The 15,627-nt window shown below is 49.3% G+C and overlaps 2 protein-coding genes across 2 annotated transcripts; both read left to right on the top strand.

Moving 5' to 3' along the window:
- The first annotated feature begins 149 nt into the window (after nt 1-149).
- LOC124477522 (THAP domain-containing protein 5-like) lies at nt 150-2,894 on the top strand. Its single transcript, XM_047035364.1, has 5 exons — nt 150-511; nt 739-922; nt 1,090-1,874; nt 2,184-2,370; nt 2,480-2,894. Exons 1-5 carry the CDS (start codon nt 435-437, stop codon nt 2,615-2,617), a joined length of 1,371 nt encoding a protein of 456 aa, XP_046891320.1. The 5' UTR covers nt 150-434; the 3' UTR covers nt 2,618-2,894.
- Nucleotides 2,895-3,160: 266 nt separating this feature from the next.
- On the top strand, nt 3,161-14,900 carry wdr62 (WD repeat domain 62). The gene is made up of 32 exons (XM_047036015.1): nt 3,161-3,984; nt 4,347-4,438; nt 4,528-4,590; nt 4,886-4,943; nt 5,577-5,747; nt 6,370-6,507; nt 6,614-6,796; nt 6,908-7,068; nt 7,286-7,475; nt 7,832-7,996; nt 8,148-8,311; nt 8,454-8,545; nt 8,641-8,766; nt 8,946-9,016; nt 9,126-9,247; nt 9,354-9,429; nt 9,507-9,618; nt 9,725-9,788; nt 9,885-10,010; nt 10,129-10,250; nt 10,368-10,432; nt 10,527-10,814; nt 10,966-11,123; nt 11,211-11,329; nt 11,542-11,673; nt 11,872-11,983; nt 12,310-12,397; nt 12,538-12,604; nt 12,851-12,991; nt 13,335-14,186; nt 14,274-14,368; nt 14,481-14,900. Exons 1-32 carry the CDS (start codon nt 3,847-3,849, stop codon nt 14,898-14,900), a joined length of 4,971 nt encoding a protein of 1,656 aa, XP_046891971.1. The 5' UTR covers nt 3,161-3,846.
- Nucleotides 14,901-15,627: the final 727 nt, after the last annotated feature.

Genomic DNA, 15,627 nt, shown 5'->3' with positions numbered 1-15,627 from the left:
GTTAAAGCCATAACTTTGGTGCTGATCAGTCTACTTGCTCCTTTTCCCAGAGGTTTGTCGTGACCACAAGACGGCAGCATTTTTTATATGCATGGTAACAGCCCTAGCTCGGCATAAACAAACATACAAAATGAGCCATGAATTAAAATAGGATACTGCTACTTGATTAACTGGAGAACATTTTTTGAGTAATTACTGAGCTTGTCATACACTTTACTTTTGCATTTATGCCATTGACATACTGCTACGAAGTGGCGGGACACGAGAAAGTTCACCCTCTAGATTTTTCAGGAATGGAGTGTGCCGCATGCGTGACGCAAGTCGCATGTTTCTAGCGTCATCCTACACATCTAACAGCTGACGCACCGCCACAGGTTGATCTTACGACTCACCTTGCAATATCAATCGTCGGCCTTCAAGTTCTCCTTACCAAGATGCCCAAGTATTGTACCGCACCTAATTGTAAAAATGACTCGGGAAATACGAATTCGGATAGGAAGAGTTTTTACAAGTAAGCGTGCATGGATATGTGATCTAAGGGTATTCCCATTAATGTTGTTGTCAGCCAGTCTTTCGATTGTGTTGTCTGAGAGTTTGTGAACTGCCATAATGATGAGTCACTTAGTGATTGCGTGTTTTATAAATTAAGTTGTGTTTCGGTTGTTTAGTCGTTTCTGTGCCTAAATCAAATGAGATAAAACTATGTGTGACAGTGCCCTGCTCTGCATGCTCCGACAGGTTTCCACTACATGACCCAGAGCGGTTGGAGCAGTGGTTGAAGAATATGGGCCGTGAAGACTGGATCCCGTCCCGTCACCAGTACATTTGCCACGATCATTTCACGTCTTCTTGCTTCAAGTTGCGTTGGGGAATTCGTTATCTTGAAAATGACGCGGTGCCCACGGTCTTCCAGAAACCTGAGGTATGAAGCATAGGCAATATGTGATCGTAGATTTTTTTTTTCAATTATTACTTTTCTTATGCCCATGCCATATTTTATTATGAACATTACATATATTGTTTACAATTGAGTGTCTGGTTCCATTGATATGAGTTTAAAACTGTTATTTCTCAATTTGTGTTTGATAGAAAAGGAAAGGCATGGATCATTTTGAGAAATACAAAAGGCGTCGGTATAGCAGCACAGTAAACATGACCTCCTCTGACGACGGGTCGTCATTAAGGGAGACCCTTGACCTGGACAGTGATGCTACAGTGCAACTCTACGAGATAACAGTTGACCCCACGCAGTTTGGAGAACCAGTGTCCTTAGAATCAAGGCCCTCTGTAGTTTCCCTTCTCCCTCTGTCAGGAGGGACTGAAGCTGATTACCCTCTAGCCTTGTTCCAGACTGTGGAGGATCTTGGTGGGCTGGACTGTGGGGAGCATGCTGAAGTTGTGGTCGTATCAGAAGGGCCATATACTGATGGGGAAGAGGAGGGGCTGAGTGGGATCCATACCGCCATTCACACTGCAGATAAAGACTTGTTCGTGTCTGAGTATACAGGCTCCTCAGCGGAGGCTGTGGCTTCTTTGGCCGTTGAAAACGTTGTCTCGGAGACCAAAGATCCACTTGTGCCCCTCGACGACCACGGTGCTCAGGTGATTGCGTACTTTGAAACCATACCCAACGTTTTGTGCGGCGGATCGTCCGCAGAGTTGCGCATCTCCCCGGACACGGTGCTGTCGTCCGCTCTCAGCTCCAGACCCATCGTGTCCACGCTCCCCATAGTGTCCAAACACACGCCACCTTCCCCCACCTCCCTGATCCTGACCCTGGAAAGAATTGAGACCGTCGGGGAGGAAGGAGAGGGGGATGCTCTGGATGATGATGATGACACTGAGCAGCAGGGAAGCCAGCTGGAAGAGCACCGGTATGGTTGTTGATTTATTGTTATATGAATAGGGGGTCAGATGGCTGAGCGGTTAGGGAATCGGGCTATTAATAAGATGGTTGCTAGTTCGATTCCCGGCCCTACAAATGACGTGTCCTTGGGCAAGGCACTTCACCCTACTTGCCTCGGGGGGGGGATGTCCCTGTACTTACTGTAAGTCGCTCTGGGTAAGAGCGTCTGCTAAATGACTCAATGTAAATGAATACAGATGTATTTGATATTAGTCATTCTTGCCCCGTGTAACTCTTCTTACTTAGGTGTGTGTTTGCCATGTGTTTTGCGTTGTAGCTATCACAAGAATAGCCTGAGCAAGGAACAGCTTGAAGCAATAGTTATCGAACTCCAGAAAAAAGTGAAAATTCTACAACAGAGACATCGCCGACATTTGGACAAACTTCTGGGGTTGGAGGCGACAGTCAGTCAACTGAGACAAAATAACATCCTGAACGAGGAACGACTACAGCTTCTTGAGAGGGTAATGGAATCAAAAAGAATGTTTGACTAGGTAATCCTGACTAGTATTACTTATTGAGACATGCGTATTATATATTCATGTTCTTTGTCTATTCTGCTTCTCCTTCCAGGCCTACTTACAGACCAGTGCAGCAGTAACAGATGCTGGTGAAACTGTGGCTATCATCTATGAAGACAACACTGCTTACTTGTATACCCTGTCAAATGATGAAGAGGATGAAATGAGAGGATGGGATTGCAGATTCTAACTCCCAACTCTGAGAGATCCCTGTGACTCATTACCGAGGTGTACAGTGCTGCAATCTTGAATTTAAGAGAAAACCATCTTTACTTTTTTATATCAGAAAATGCATATGTCACACAAGTTCTATTTTCTATTCCTATGGGGATTTCAATGTACTGACATAATTCTGAATTTGAGAATAATTTTGAGGATCTGTTATATAACAACGGTTTGTTTTTCAGATGTTTTTTTCCAATATTGGTTTTGTGTGCTAAGATAAAGAAAGTACAATTCATTTCCAATAGCCTGTAGGGTTGTTATTTTACCATAAAAAATGTTGAAACCCCATTAAAACCAAACGGACGTAGAAACAATGTGTATTTGGGAGAGGGGTCAAAAGGTTGGACCAGAGCCAAGAACATTTTCTATGGCTCTGGGTTGGACGCGGGAGATCCATTGAGCCGTTCTGGGTGGGGCCTAATATTTAAAAAAGATTTCATGTACTCGAGTGACGCCACGGTGAACCAAGTTCCTACTATTTAGATTTGCAGTGAGTGTTTGAGTAACATAGGACTGGTGAATCGTGGTGCATCAGATGAGACTTTGCCCCATGTTACGATCTCCAATATGACACGGAACTCATCATTCTATTAAGGCAGGCAAGAAGCTGCGCTCTAATTAACTTGCTACCGCCCGTCTCACACGGTCCATCACCCTATGTGCAAAACGAGTGTACCCAATGACGGACAATAAATCGTCACTTCAGTTGAAGACCAATCATGGAGTAGAATTGATGGTCGGGTCGACATTGTTCGCGCAATCAACGGGGGCAGTGTATGTTTGAATTAAAGTCGCGCGTTCCGTTTAAAGACTACAAATACGTTGTAGGCAAAAGTTTCAGGTTTCATCTCTAACTTTCCGTACTGAGCGAAGTCGATTGAAGTATTTGACATAGAAACTTGTGTTTGCGGAGGAAGTATGTTTTGCAGTGTGAATTATATTTGACATGACCGAGTACTATATTGGCATTATTTTATAACTTTACGAAATGTCTCTAACGTTTGTGCTAAGTTAAGTTAGCTTGCTTAAATAAGTTAGGACTACTAGTATTGCTAGCCTGATGAACCAAGTTGGCTTCCACCAGCTAACTTTAAACACCGACCGTAACGTTAGTTATCAAGAACATCACAGTGGCGAATATCTGAACGCTAACAAAAACAGACAACTATTTCAGCGGCGTGAATTCATCTCGCTATGGCTGAGGGATCATACGGAGGTGCCAATATAACTTCATTTCCATCGAGAAATAGGAAAGTGATGAGCAATGCGTCTGCTGCCACAAATATGCGGCGAAGAAGTCGACAAAACCAAAGACGGACTACTCACAATCGGGTAATACTATGTAACTAACCAATCATACCCATTTTTGGAGGGCAATTTAGCTAGCTCTAGCTTAGTAGCTAGTCACTTGTTGTGTGACACCCTGGTACTAGCTAGTTCAGATTTAACGTTAGATACAAGCAGTACAGTTGAGTCACGGCCTTTGATCAAGTTTTTGGGTAGTTGATGTTGTGAGCTAGCTCGCTTCTAGTCCTCTTTAAAGGCTTGGTATTGCCTCTGGACTGCATTGCCATGTTAGGTTACATCTCGCCTCAGAATTGCAGTTGATTTAAATGCTAAAATACGACACGGCATACTGCACTTCAAGTCTCGGTGAGTATGTGATTGGAGTGCTAACTGCTATGTTTTCACAGGTTGTTCTTGAAAGAGTGCTTGGAATCACCACCTCCAACGGTAGTGGCCTGGCCTGTGACCCGAACACGGGATTAGTTGCCTACCCTGCAGGGTAAGTGGACTGGGCTGACGATAGAATTAGTTTTGAACACTACTTTACGCTTTTGTTAAATTGACTAATCCACTTGTCTTCTGTTTCAGGTGTGTTATTGTGATACTTCATCCAAAGAAAAACAAACAGTTTCACATCCTCAATACATCAAGGTGTGCGTTTATGCTCTCTCCTGATCCCAGTACTTAAAACTAGTCATCAAAACTAGTTGAACGCTAGTGCAAGTTGAAAGGCTTCAAAATAATGAATATTTCTGTATCTGCTCACTCCAACAACACCTTAAAATTTAATGGCAACAGCCAACCAAAATGATAAAAGGGAAATTACTTTATTTTATTTGAAGTCAGAATAAATCTTATTGGAGTAGCTACTGCTAAATGCGATTTTCTTCCAGTGTAATACTGACCTGCACTCTCATTAAGCCTGTTCTGTGTTTGTGTTTCCCAGAAAAACCTTCACTGCCCTGGCATTCTCTCAAGATGGAAAATATTTGGTCACTGGTGAGGTAAGTACTTGGATATGTTCATGTAAGAAGAAAAAAAGAGAAGGATTTGTTTGGTGGATGTGCACTTTGCTGTACCTATTTAAATGTTGGCGCCTCAAGACAATTTAGCTGTATGATGCATGTTGTGTGTCTCGCTGTTAGGTTGTATTTTAAATGTTATGTAAATAGAACTGGTGTGCTTGTTAGAAATTAGGTAATGGTCCTCAATGTTTTTAAAAGTAAGAATCACTAACGTGATGTTATTTCTCTGCCTGGTTGAGTTTGCACTACTTGAACAATTATAGCCTCTATTTGTTGTGTACACTGTTATAGGCACTAGCCTACAACTGTAGGATACAAATGAATCCTTATAACAAATAGGTAATTTAGGATCTTAGTACAAAGGAGAAATCCCCTCAGCGTTTCTGTCAATTGACTTACCATTAACCAATTCTATTTCTAGATGTATGTAATAATTCACTTTGCGATTTCTTAACTTTGCACAGATTATTCTGGTATCAACTTTGCCTTTCGAAAGCTGTTTGTCACCCTCAAGCTCCCGTCATGTCAGAAGAATTGACATGGCTTCCAGTTTCACCCCACTTGTCTCCGCCAATTCACTCTGCTTCTAACTCGATCCTTGTCTCTGGGCAGAGTGGTCACATGCCCTGTGTGCGAGTGTGGGACGTGGCTGACAGGACCCAGGTGGCAGAGGTCCAGAGCCACAAGTATGGGGTGGCTTGTGTGGCCTTCTCCACCAACAGCAGCTACATCGTGTCTGTGGGCTATCAGCATGACATGACCGTCAGTGTCTGGGAGTGGAGGGTGAGTGAGTCGTTCATATAGAGGGCCTGCACATGGGCAGTAGGTAGTGGAGGGTGAGTCGTTCATACAGAGGGGCCTGCACATGGGCAGTAGGGAGTGGAGGGTGAGTCGTTCATACAGGGGGCCTGCACATGGGCAGTAAGGGGTGGAGGGTGAGTCGTTCATACAGAGGGGCCTGCACATGGGCAGTAAGGGGTGGAGGGTGAGTCGTTCATACAGAGGGGCCTGCACATGGGCAGTAAGGGGTGGAGGGTGAGTCGTTCATACAGGGGGCCTGCACATGGGCAGTAGGGAGTGGAGGGTGAGTCGTTCATACAGAGGGGCCTGCACATGGGCAGTAAGGGGTGGAGGGTGAGTCGTTCATACAGAGGGGCCTGCACATGGGCAGTGTGGAGTGGAGGGTGAGTCGTTCATACAGAGGGGCCTGCACATGCGCAGTAGCTTGTGCCTTTGGCAGACGTAGACAGTGAACTACATATGTTTGTGTAATGTGATATGGCTGGGCACAGGGATTGTCAAAGCTCATGACAAAAAATTTTTTTCAACAGATCAGAGATTATATGGTCTAATTGCACATACATTTGGTCAGATTTTAATTTATTACTTTTTGTCTTGACTTTAGAAAGGCACTGTGATCGCATCCAACAAGGTATCCAGCAAGGTCCAGTCAGTGTCCTTCTCTGAGGACAACAGCTACTTTGTCACTGCGGGAAACCGTCACATCAGGTTCTGGTACCTGGATGCTTCCAAGGAGAGACGGGTGAGGACCAGGACACATGCCCAGGGGACGCCCTGTGCCAGTAGTGTTATCACCCGTCTGTAATGACTGTGATGATGACTACTTGTTGTGGTATGTCCCCGCCTAGGTTAACAGCACGGTGCCCTTAATTGGCCGGTCGGGGTTACTAGGGGAACAGCGGAACAGCATGTTCTGTGGATTGGCTTGTGGGCGGGGAAAGATGGCTAGCAGTACCTACTGCATCACCAGCTCGGGGCTGCTGTGTCAGTTCAACAGCAACAGGATGCTGGACACCTGGGTCGACCTCAAGGTCAGATGTCAGCTTGAAAAAAATTCTCCCTGAATGACTCGAGTTTCAAATAGTTGGGTCTGATGTTCCTGTCGATCCAATCCTTGGGTGTTTGTTGCCACCTCTTCACAGACGACCTCAGCCCGCTGCCTGTCTGTGAGCGAGGTCTACATCTTCTGTGGCTGTGCTGACGGCACCGTTCGTGTCTTTAGCCCCCAGACCCTTCATTACATCGCCACCCTGCACCGACCTCACTGCCTGGGGGTGGATATCACCCAGGGCATCCTGCCAGAGTAAGAAATCTGCTCCATGAGAGCTTCCTGGGACAGAACAAATGCACACACACACACACACAGCCGTGCGTCTACTGAGTCATAGTCATGTGAAACTGAAGGCTCCGAAGCCTGGGGCGAGAAACTCTTAAACAAAGGGGATTATTGTCCAAAAAACACAAGACATCCCAAGGTTTAACGTGTCCTTTCATATCCTCTTGTCTGGTTACCTCCACAGGCACCTGTTCTCGGCCAAACAAGAGGCAGAGTACCCAGACTCCCTGGCACTGACCTTTGACCCTGTGACAAGGCACCTGACCTGTGTGTACAATGACCACAGTGTGTATGTGTGGGACGTGCGTGACGTCAGGAACGTGGGGAAGGTCTACTCTGCCCTCTACCACAGCGGCTGTGTCTGGAGTGTGGAGGTAGATGCCGTCTACATTTCCTTTGGGCAGCTTTCACAGTTACTTGGCATATGCTTTTGTCCAAAACGACATACGAATATTAATCAGAAGTTTGCCAGTTCGATTCTTGGGCAAGGCACTTCACCCCACTTGCCTCGGGGGAATGTCCCTGTACTTTCTGTAAGTCGCTCTGGATAAGAGCGTCTACTAAATGACTAAATGTAAATATGGTTCAGGGGTCAGAAAAGCACAGTTCTAAGATTCATATTATTACTTGTCGCATACAAAGTCTAGACGTCCAGACACTGGTCTGTAGTCAACGACGACACCCAATAACAAAAGCAACCTGGTTTTGTCTTGTCATCTCTCTGTGTCAGACCTACCCTGACATGGGAGAGCCATCGCTGGCCTGTCTTCCTGCGGGGGCCTTCCTCACCTGCTCCTCCGACAACACCATCCGCCTGTGGCACGGCGACCCCCTGCAGGGTCAGGCTCAGTCCAGCGCCCCGGGCCCCGGCTGCCTGCGCAACTTCTACAGCAACGTACGTCCCCCGTCCCCCCCCCCGCCAGCCCCCCCACGACACCTCTCACCCTGGATCACAACCACGGTGCTCTGGGGGGCTCTGTTTTTACATGTCGTTTTTCTGTGTGTTCCCACTGGGGTTCCTCCCTCCCGTTTGCTGGCTGCGGCAGGATCTGATGAGGATAGTCTACGTCGGGGAGGACACCCAGCATCTGCGGGCGGAGGGCGGGCGAGGAGATGGCGCTGGGATGGACGGCAAGGCTGGTGTCCGTGTGCTCAGCGTCAGCCCTGATGGACAACACCTCGCTGTGGGAGATCGCAGCGGCAACCTCCGGTAAGACCCCGACAGAACACGGGTAAACGTGCGTGATTCTCTTTCACGTGGATTTCAGGCGGCCCCCCCCACTCAGGGTCTAGCTCTGGCACTCGCGTGCAGAAGGCGGACGGTCTCAAACGGTGATCTCCTCCGTCCACAGGATCTTCGGTCTGCAGTTCATGGACGAGCTCCAGAAGATCGAGGCTCACGACTCCGAGGTGCTGTGCCTGGAGTTCTCCCCGACACACACCGGTGAGAGGTCCTTGGGGAACAGCTTCCGTAGAAACAGTAGGCCAGGAAGAGTCCTGAAGGAAGTTCTGACTGCTTTTCCCCCCCCCCTCTCCCAGGCCTCGGCCTGCTGGCGTCCGCAAGCAGAGATCGCCTCATTCACATCTTCAACATGGAGAAGAACTACACCCTACAGCAGACTGTCTACGACCACTCGGCCTCCATCACCGCCATTAAGTTCACAGGTCTGTGGAGATCGGTAGTCCCCCCCCCCGCCCCCCCTCGCTTGCCCAGTGGTTGTCCTTGAAAGGTGCCGAGCCACATGAGGTCGTCTGAATCGTATTCTGAGAAGTGTCCAGGGTAATGTGTTGTGACGTTCCGTCACGACCCCCTGCTGAGCGCCGCGGTGTGGATGCGTTTGCAGGTGTGAGCCCGGAGGTGCGGATGGTGAGCTGTGGAGCTGACAAGAGTATCTATTTCCGCACAGCGGAACAGGTGAGGCCCCTCCCTCTCCGCGCCACAGCGACCACAGCGCCACGTCTCCCTCAGCCGTAAACATGGCCGCCCTATGGGAAGCTTTTTCAATATCTTCTTTGCTCTCCAGACGCCGGAAGGTTTAAACTTCTCCCGCACGCACCACGTGGTAGAGAAGACCACCTTGTACGATATGGACCTTGACGCCACTCGCGCGCACACCACCATTGCCTGCCAGGACAGGAACATCAGGTACCGCCACTTACAAACACAGTGGTTACCCATTTCCTAAAGTTCAGACTGTGTGGAACACCTTGTTCGTGCCACTTTCTCGGCAGAAATTCCCTTTCTGTTGCAGAGTGTACAATGTGAAGAGTGGAAAAATGAAAAAGTGCTTCAAGGGCTCAACCAGTGATGAGGGCACCCTCCTCAAGGTAAGGCCTTTCAGATATGATCTGAATGACCGTGTTCTTTTCCTGCTGTGCTCACGAGTGCGTCTCTATGGAAACAGGTTCAGCTGGACCCTTCAGGCACATACCTAGCCACAAGCTGCTCTGACAAGAACATCTGCATCTTCGACTACGAGTCAGGGGAATGTGTGGCCACCCTGTTTGGACACTCGGGTATGCTCTCTGCTTTCTTCCTGCCTTTTTGACTCATGACTTTATTGATGTATTTATTTTCTCTCATCATGTGGTGTCTTCTTCACTTTGAATCCCCTCCCCATAGAGATTGTGACGTGTATGAGATTCAGCCAGGACTGCCGACACCTCATCACGGTATCTGGAGACAGGTAAGCATCTCTGCAGCAAGACTCTGGCCCCCTCTCTGCTCTGTGTTCAGTTCAGCTGAGCTGAGCGTGTGTGTGTGTGTGTGTGTCTCTCCCCAGCTGTGTGTTTGTGTGGAAGCTGGACTCCCACATGACTGTCTCCATGAGGAAGAGGCTGGCTGAGGTAAAGCAGAGAGCAGGACTGAAGCCTTCTGCCCAACCCGCCACCCAACAGCAGGCCATCAGGTAGGAGACGCCTCGCCACCACCAGCCCTCCCTCAGGCGACCCCCGACGCTGACGCACTCAGCTGAGCAGAACAGGGCACTGCTGTATAGAACGTTTTGTGTGTGTGTGTTTGCCCAGGAGAGAGACCTTCATCACAGGACCCAGCCTGCTGCCCCAGGAGGAGGAAGAGGAGGAGAAGGGTTTGGTCGAGGAGGAAGAAGAGGACCCTCAGACCCCTGCTAGATTTGACGTCACTTACGGTCAGAGGACTTGAATCAGCTAAAGAGAAGGGATTCAGTCAGGTCTCTTGGATCTTGTATTTTTTTTAAACATTTTATTTCCATTAATGTATTAATCTATTTGTGTTTCTTCCCCAGACTTTCCAGATCTGGATCCCATGGTTCTAACTAACGGCAAACTGCCCATGTGGGCCCGCAAACTGGTAACACTCAGCTGAAGCCCAGAGTAGACAAGTCTCATGTTTACTGTTATGTTACTGATGTTAACTCTCCTCTCACTGTGTGTGTGTGTTGCAGGGTTCGGCCATGGGGACCACCATCCCTCCGGCACCTGAGGTGAAGCTGGGGCCCCAGCAGCCCCGGGGCCGCTGGGCAGAGCAGCTGGACCCCCAGGCCCTCCGCTCGGTCCTCGACACCAGGAGCCTTCAGCTCGCCCTGTCCCCCAGCCCCAGGCGGCCCGAGGGCCAGGAGGACGAGGAGGAGGAGCAGGAGGATGATCCTTACTTCCACCCTCAGAGCCTGGATAGTCTTCTAGGAGGAGACGAGGAGGAGCCAGAGGAGGTGGATGAAGAGGAAGATGAAAAGGTGAGGATCATTATTTATCCTACATGAATCGGGTGGTGTTCCCCTAAAGGAGAGGTTAGACATTCATATGAGGACTGGAGATGTGGATGCTGTCTCATGTGATTTCCTCCACCCCCTTTAACTGTGGCCTGTCCCTCTGTGTTGTGTACAGGGGTCAAGTGCAACATTTGGGTCCCATCCAGAGGGGCCTGACTTCCTGGCCCTGCAAGATAGTGAGGAGATGTTTGATCCGGGCCTCAGCTCCCTGGAGCGGAGTGACTTTGTGCTCTACCCTGCCAACAGCACCACCCTGTCCACAAGCGGAGAGGGGTGAGGTCCACATTCAATGTGTCTGTTAACCCCACAGTCCTGTGTTGTCATGGTGCCTTACAGTGTATTTTGTGTGTGTGTGTGTAGAGAGTTTGACGTGCGGGACCAGAAGCAGGAGCGGAGGCAGGTGTGGGCTGGGGAGGAGCTGAGTCCAGACAGCGCCTGCTGTGTCGGCTCTGCTGGGAGCCAAGACCAGCACCAGGACGGTAAGAACCCCAACAGATCCTAAACTACCTGGACTTGTCAGTGCAAACTTTCATGGCGCATAAATCCCATTCTGATTCTGGTCATTGTGTTTGGGCTGCAAGGCCCTCTATATCAGGGCTTTGTTAACTACACTGATCTTGGGGGTTGTTTTGTCTGTGACCTGTAACCCATGATGCTTTTGGCCCTGCCTTACATTCTGTATCCCCTGTAGACACAGACTCGCTGAGTCAGGTGAGCTCCACGGGCAGCTCAGGGGTGGAGGAAGAGGAGGAGGAGGAAGAGCAGCGGGAGACACTGCTGCACCAACACTTTGACACTCTGGCCAACAATCTGCCCAGTGAAGGTAGGGAATCATGCAGTGCTACTGGGATGTCAAGTATGCCTGTCTTCCTGGAGGTCATTCTTCACTGGCCATGATATAGCAGACCTCGCTTTCTCTGATGAAAACATGAATGCCGTGTGCTGCCGGCTCACCTTTTCCCCGCGTGTCTTGACACGGACGTGCTCTCCTGCCCTCTGACCCCCCCCCCCCCCCTTGCAGAGAAGTTTGACACAGACCCCCGCAGCCTGCAGCAGCCGGCCGAGAGCCACTTCCTGAACCCGCGACTCAGCATCTCCACCCGCTTCCTGTCTCACTTCCAGAGCCGCGTCCGGTCAGTCGCTCCTCACCTTCGTCCAGCTCGGTGCAGCGCACGTGCCGGGCACTTCCTGTCTCACTTCCTGTCTCACGGCTGCTGTTGGCCTTAGACCCTCAGCGGGGAAGAAGCCCTGAATCGAGCCCCCTGTGTGGGATGAATCATTTTAAAACTTTTTGCAGTGCACACTTAACTTTCTCCCTGTCTTAAGAACATTTATATATTTATATATATTTATTTTTATATTTTTTTATTTCATTTATAGTACCTAAAAAGACCTAATGTTTCTGACCTATAGTCATGCTCCATTAGCTCCAAATTAACTTTCTGTTGTACTGTTCCAGCCCAGGACTCCTTCCTGCCCCACGTCATGCCCGACTCCACCCCAGGATCTCTGAGGAGGCCAGCGACCAGGCCCCCAGCACCCCCGAGGTACCGGGACCTTCCAGCCACACACACACAGTAACACACCAGATGACCAACATGCCCACACTTGTAAAACCAATAAAGAGCCGCTTTTGAAGTCATATTCTGTGTCAAATCAGTTGGACAGATTTGTTTTGTGTTTTCAGGTCGACTCAAAGCTGTGTCCTGAGCCGTGTGCCACGGAACTTTCTGAAGCGGGTAACCCAGACAGTGGTGAGTTTACAGGGCTACATGAGTCATATCTGCAGACAGCTAACCTTCACGCATCCTCTGCTTCAGCTGAAGGATTCAACACAACTGAGGTCACTCTCATCTCCATGCTCATGTGGGGGGGAAAACAAACCCTGGCCGTATCACTTAATCCACTGCGACATGTAGTGACAGGAGAGCCTGTGGCTTTGGACTGATGTGGCATGTGTGACAGTGGCCTGATATGGCTTTTGCTGCTGGCTCATCCAGACAGAGCGCTAAGGTGTCATCCTGTGGCGCTAAAGAGACGGGGCTGCTCCGTCAAAGCCCAGTGCTGCCCTCATCCTCGCCCTCGGCCCCTACGCAGCCGCAACACCATAGCTGTCATCCACTGGAGAGACTCCCTGGGAGGTGTGTGTGTGTGTGTGTGTGTGTGTGAACCCATCTACCCTGCCACGTGGTCCACATGGTGATTAATGAGAGACTCCCTGGTGTGTGTGTGTGGGTCAAACTATCTACCTTGCCAGGGGATTCACATGGGAATATGATTTGGAATTCACTCTATCTAAATGAAACAGGCCTTTTCTTCTTTTCAACTCGTATCTTCTAAAACGACACTGGATTCATGTTTTGGCTTCTTTCTCATCTATGGTGTCGGTTTTACAGCAGGTGCTGATCAAAGTTTGGGCCCCAGGTTTGCGTTTTGGTTGTACATGCATCACCTCCTCATGCTTTGAAATGGTCTCCCTTTCAGATATTACAAACAAGACTCTGGCATCACAGTCTTTCTCTCAGAACACTGCCCCGGTAGAGCTCCTGGCCCCACCTGGTAGTTCAGGCCAGAAAGGCTCCCTCGCTGCCCTGGATAAGGACCTCCTCTCCCGGCCTTGCCGCCAGAGCTACATGGGCACCACAGCCAGCTCCAGGGCCAAGATCTCCCAGGGCCACACGGCAGGCGAGGGTCTGAACATCTCCCCCACAGACGAGCAGCCTGGTGACCCCATGGAGGGGAAGTCTTCATCCATCCCAGATTTGACGGCGCAGGAGTGGAAAGAGAACCTTTCTTCCTCGGCACCCCCTCCTGTGGCCCCGACCACCACAACCTTGCCCTCCTCGCTGGTGTATTCTGCTCCTGCCAGCCAGCCTCATCTTCCCTCTCCTGCTCCTGGAAATCACAGTGCGAGAGCTTTCCTCCACCTGGACCTGGCCATGCCCGAGGCCCCGGCTCCGTCCTGCATGTCGCCCTTGTCCTACAAGACACGGCGGCGCACTGTGGACTCGCCCCGGCGCCCGGCCCTGGTGACCCCCACGGAGATGCGCTCTCTGGGCAAAGAGGCCAAGAAGCGCATCAGCAACATCGAGCAGACCCTGACGCCCAGGAGAGGGCATCAGGCACGCAGCCTGGGCCCCACCACCCGGACAGAGAGCCCAGCCAGGTCTCAGTCCCCGTGTGGCCCCAGGCGCCAGGAGGAGGAAGGGCTGCGGTCCAGTGTACCCCAGCAGTCCAGTCCCACCTTTGATCCCTCAGCCAGCCCTCCACCTGGGCACAGCATGCCACCGTCAGAAAGTTCAGAAGAGCGTTCAAACTCCTCCAACTCAGGCTCAGGTGAGGTCACCTGTACGTTTTACGTTATGTATGATTTTTAGGTCATTTCTTTCAACCTCACTTTGCCTTATGCTCTTCCCATCACAGATTCTGTGGAGGAAACTGTGAACGTCCAGATGTGTAACCAGATTGTTGAAGAACTGGGCAACACCATGAGAAGAACAGTCAACTTTTATAATAAGGTGAAGCCGATGCTATCAGTAAAGTGCAAAATCTGTTTATATTTGAGTATAATTTGTTTTCATGTTTTCTCAACCAGTGCTGAGGTTTCTGTCTGAACCTGTGTTCCTGCAGGTGTGTTCCATGTCAGACGGTCTAGATCAGCAGGCGCAGATGCTGGGCTTCCTGAAGGGGGCCTTTACATCGGTCCAGAGCGAGCTGGACTCCCTGTATTTGGAGGACAGGCGTCCTGGCCCCTCCCCCGTGGAGGACAGGCATCCTGGCCCCGCCCCTGTGGAGGTCAGGCATCCTGGCCCCGCCCCTGTGGAGGACAGGCGTCCTGGCCCCGCCCCTGTGGAGGACAGGCGTCCTGGCCCCGCCCCTGTGGAGGACAGGCGTCCTGGCCCCGCCCCTGTGGAGGACAGGCGTCCTGGCCCCGCCCCTGTGGAGGACTCCCCTGGCCGCCAGCTGAGAGACGACAGGACTGTGGCTCTGTTGGAAAAGTACTCTGAAATGTTGCTTCAGATCGCAGAGAGAAAGATGGACAGTCACTGATATGTCCTGTACCTGCCTTGGAAGTTCTGCTTCTGACACCGTTGTTTACGCTGAAATATGTTTCGCTTTCCAAACAGAATTCCACAAAGAACGCTTTTATGAATGGCACCTTTTCCACACTGATCCTCATTAGATTAGTTGTTTTTATTTTATTTTAGAGCAAACGAAATGCATTTAGTCTGATCGTCACCATTCAAGTGCAATTTCTTTCTTTTCACACTATTTTTAATTTGTGTATGATATTTAATTATATCTTTGATTTATTTTATAAATGTTAAACTATTTTTCTTTTTTTTCATGTTTGTGTTCTTTTCTCTCCTGTCTAATGGGGCTTGTTCTTACCCTTGCCATCACTATGGCAACTGTCTTAAGTTGCATTCTGAAATGTTGTGTACACTAACAGGACATTGTCTTGTAATAAATCAGTAAAATGTCTTCTTTTAAGTTGTAGTGTCTGCTACCACTTAAAAATGACAAATGTCAGTGTTATTTAAAACATTTCATTTTGTTGGGAGTTTTGATACTGAATTTTTCATTCGATTAGGCACTCAATTGGAGTTCAGTATTATGTTTACTCATCAGGATAATAGTATATTTATCATTGTAAGTCCTGCAATATTTTCAATTTCCAGTTGCCCTTTTGTTTCACCATGTGCATTTAAGTGTACGGTTTTATTGTAAATATGTGTACAATGTTTGTTTTCATTAAAGGAACGAATTGAATAAT

The sequence above is a fragment of the Hypomesus transpacificus genome, chromosome 15 (genome assembly GCF_021917145.1).
Source record: "Hypomesus transpacificus isolate Combined female chromosome 15, fHypTra1, whole genome shotgun sequence".
Taxonomy (NCBI): domain Eukaryota; kingdom Metazoa; phylum Chordata; class Actinopteri; order Osmeriformes; family Osmeridae; genus Hypomesus; species Hypomesus transpacificus.
Note: the sequence above shows the minus strand (reverse complement) of the source record. Positions and strands in the feature narration are given on the sequence as shown.

Bases quoted from the DNA above. Each gene is read 5' to 3' on its own strand.
- LOC124477522 (XM_047035364.1), top strand. From the start codon at position 435: ATGCCCAAGTATTGTACCGCACCTAATTGTAAAAATGACTCGGGAAAT. The intron at 512-738 runs GTAAGCGTGCAT...ATGCTCCGACAG, and splicing joins GATAGGAAGAGTTTTTACAA to GTTTCCACTACATGACCCAG. The intron at 1,875-2,183 runs GTATGGTTGTTG...TTTGCGTTGTAG, and splicing joins AGCCAGCTGGAAGAGCACCG to CTATCACAAGAATAGCCTGA.
- wdr62 (XM_047036015.1), top strand. From the start codon at position 3,847: ATGGCTGAGGGATCATACGGAGGTGCCAATATAACTTCATTTCCATCG. The intron at 5,748-6,369 runs GTGAGTGAGTCG...TCTTGACTTTAG, and splicing joins TCAGTGTCTGGGAGTGGAGG to AAAGGCACTGTGATCGCATC. The intron at 12,605-12,850 runs GTGAGTTTACAG...TGGCTCATCCAG, and splicing joins AGCGGGTAACCCAGACAGTG to ACAGAGCGCTAAGGTGTCAT.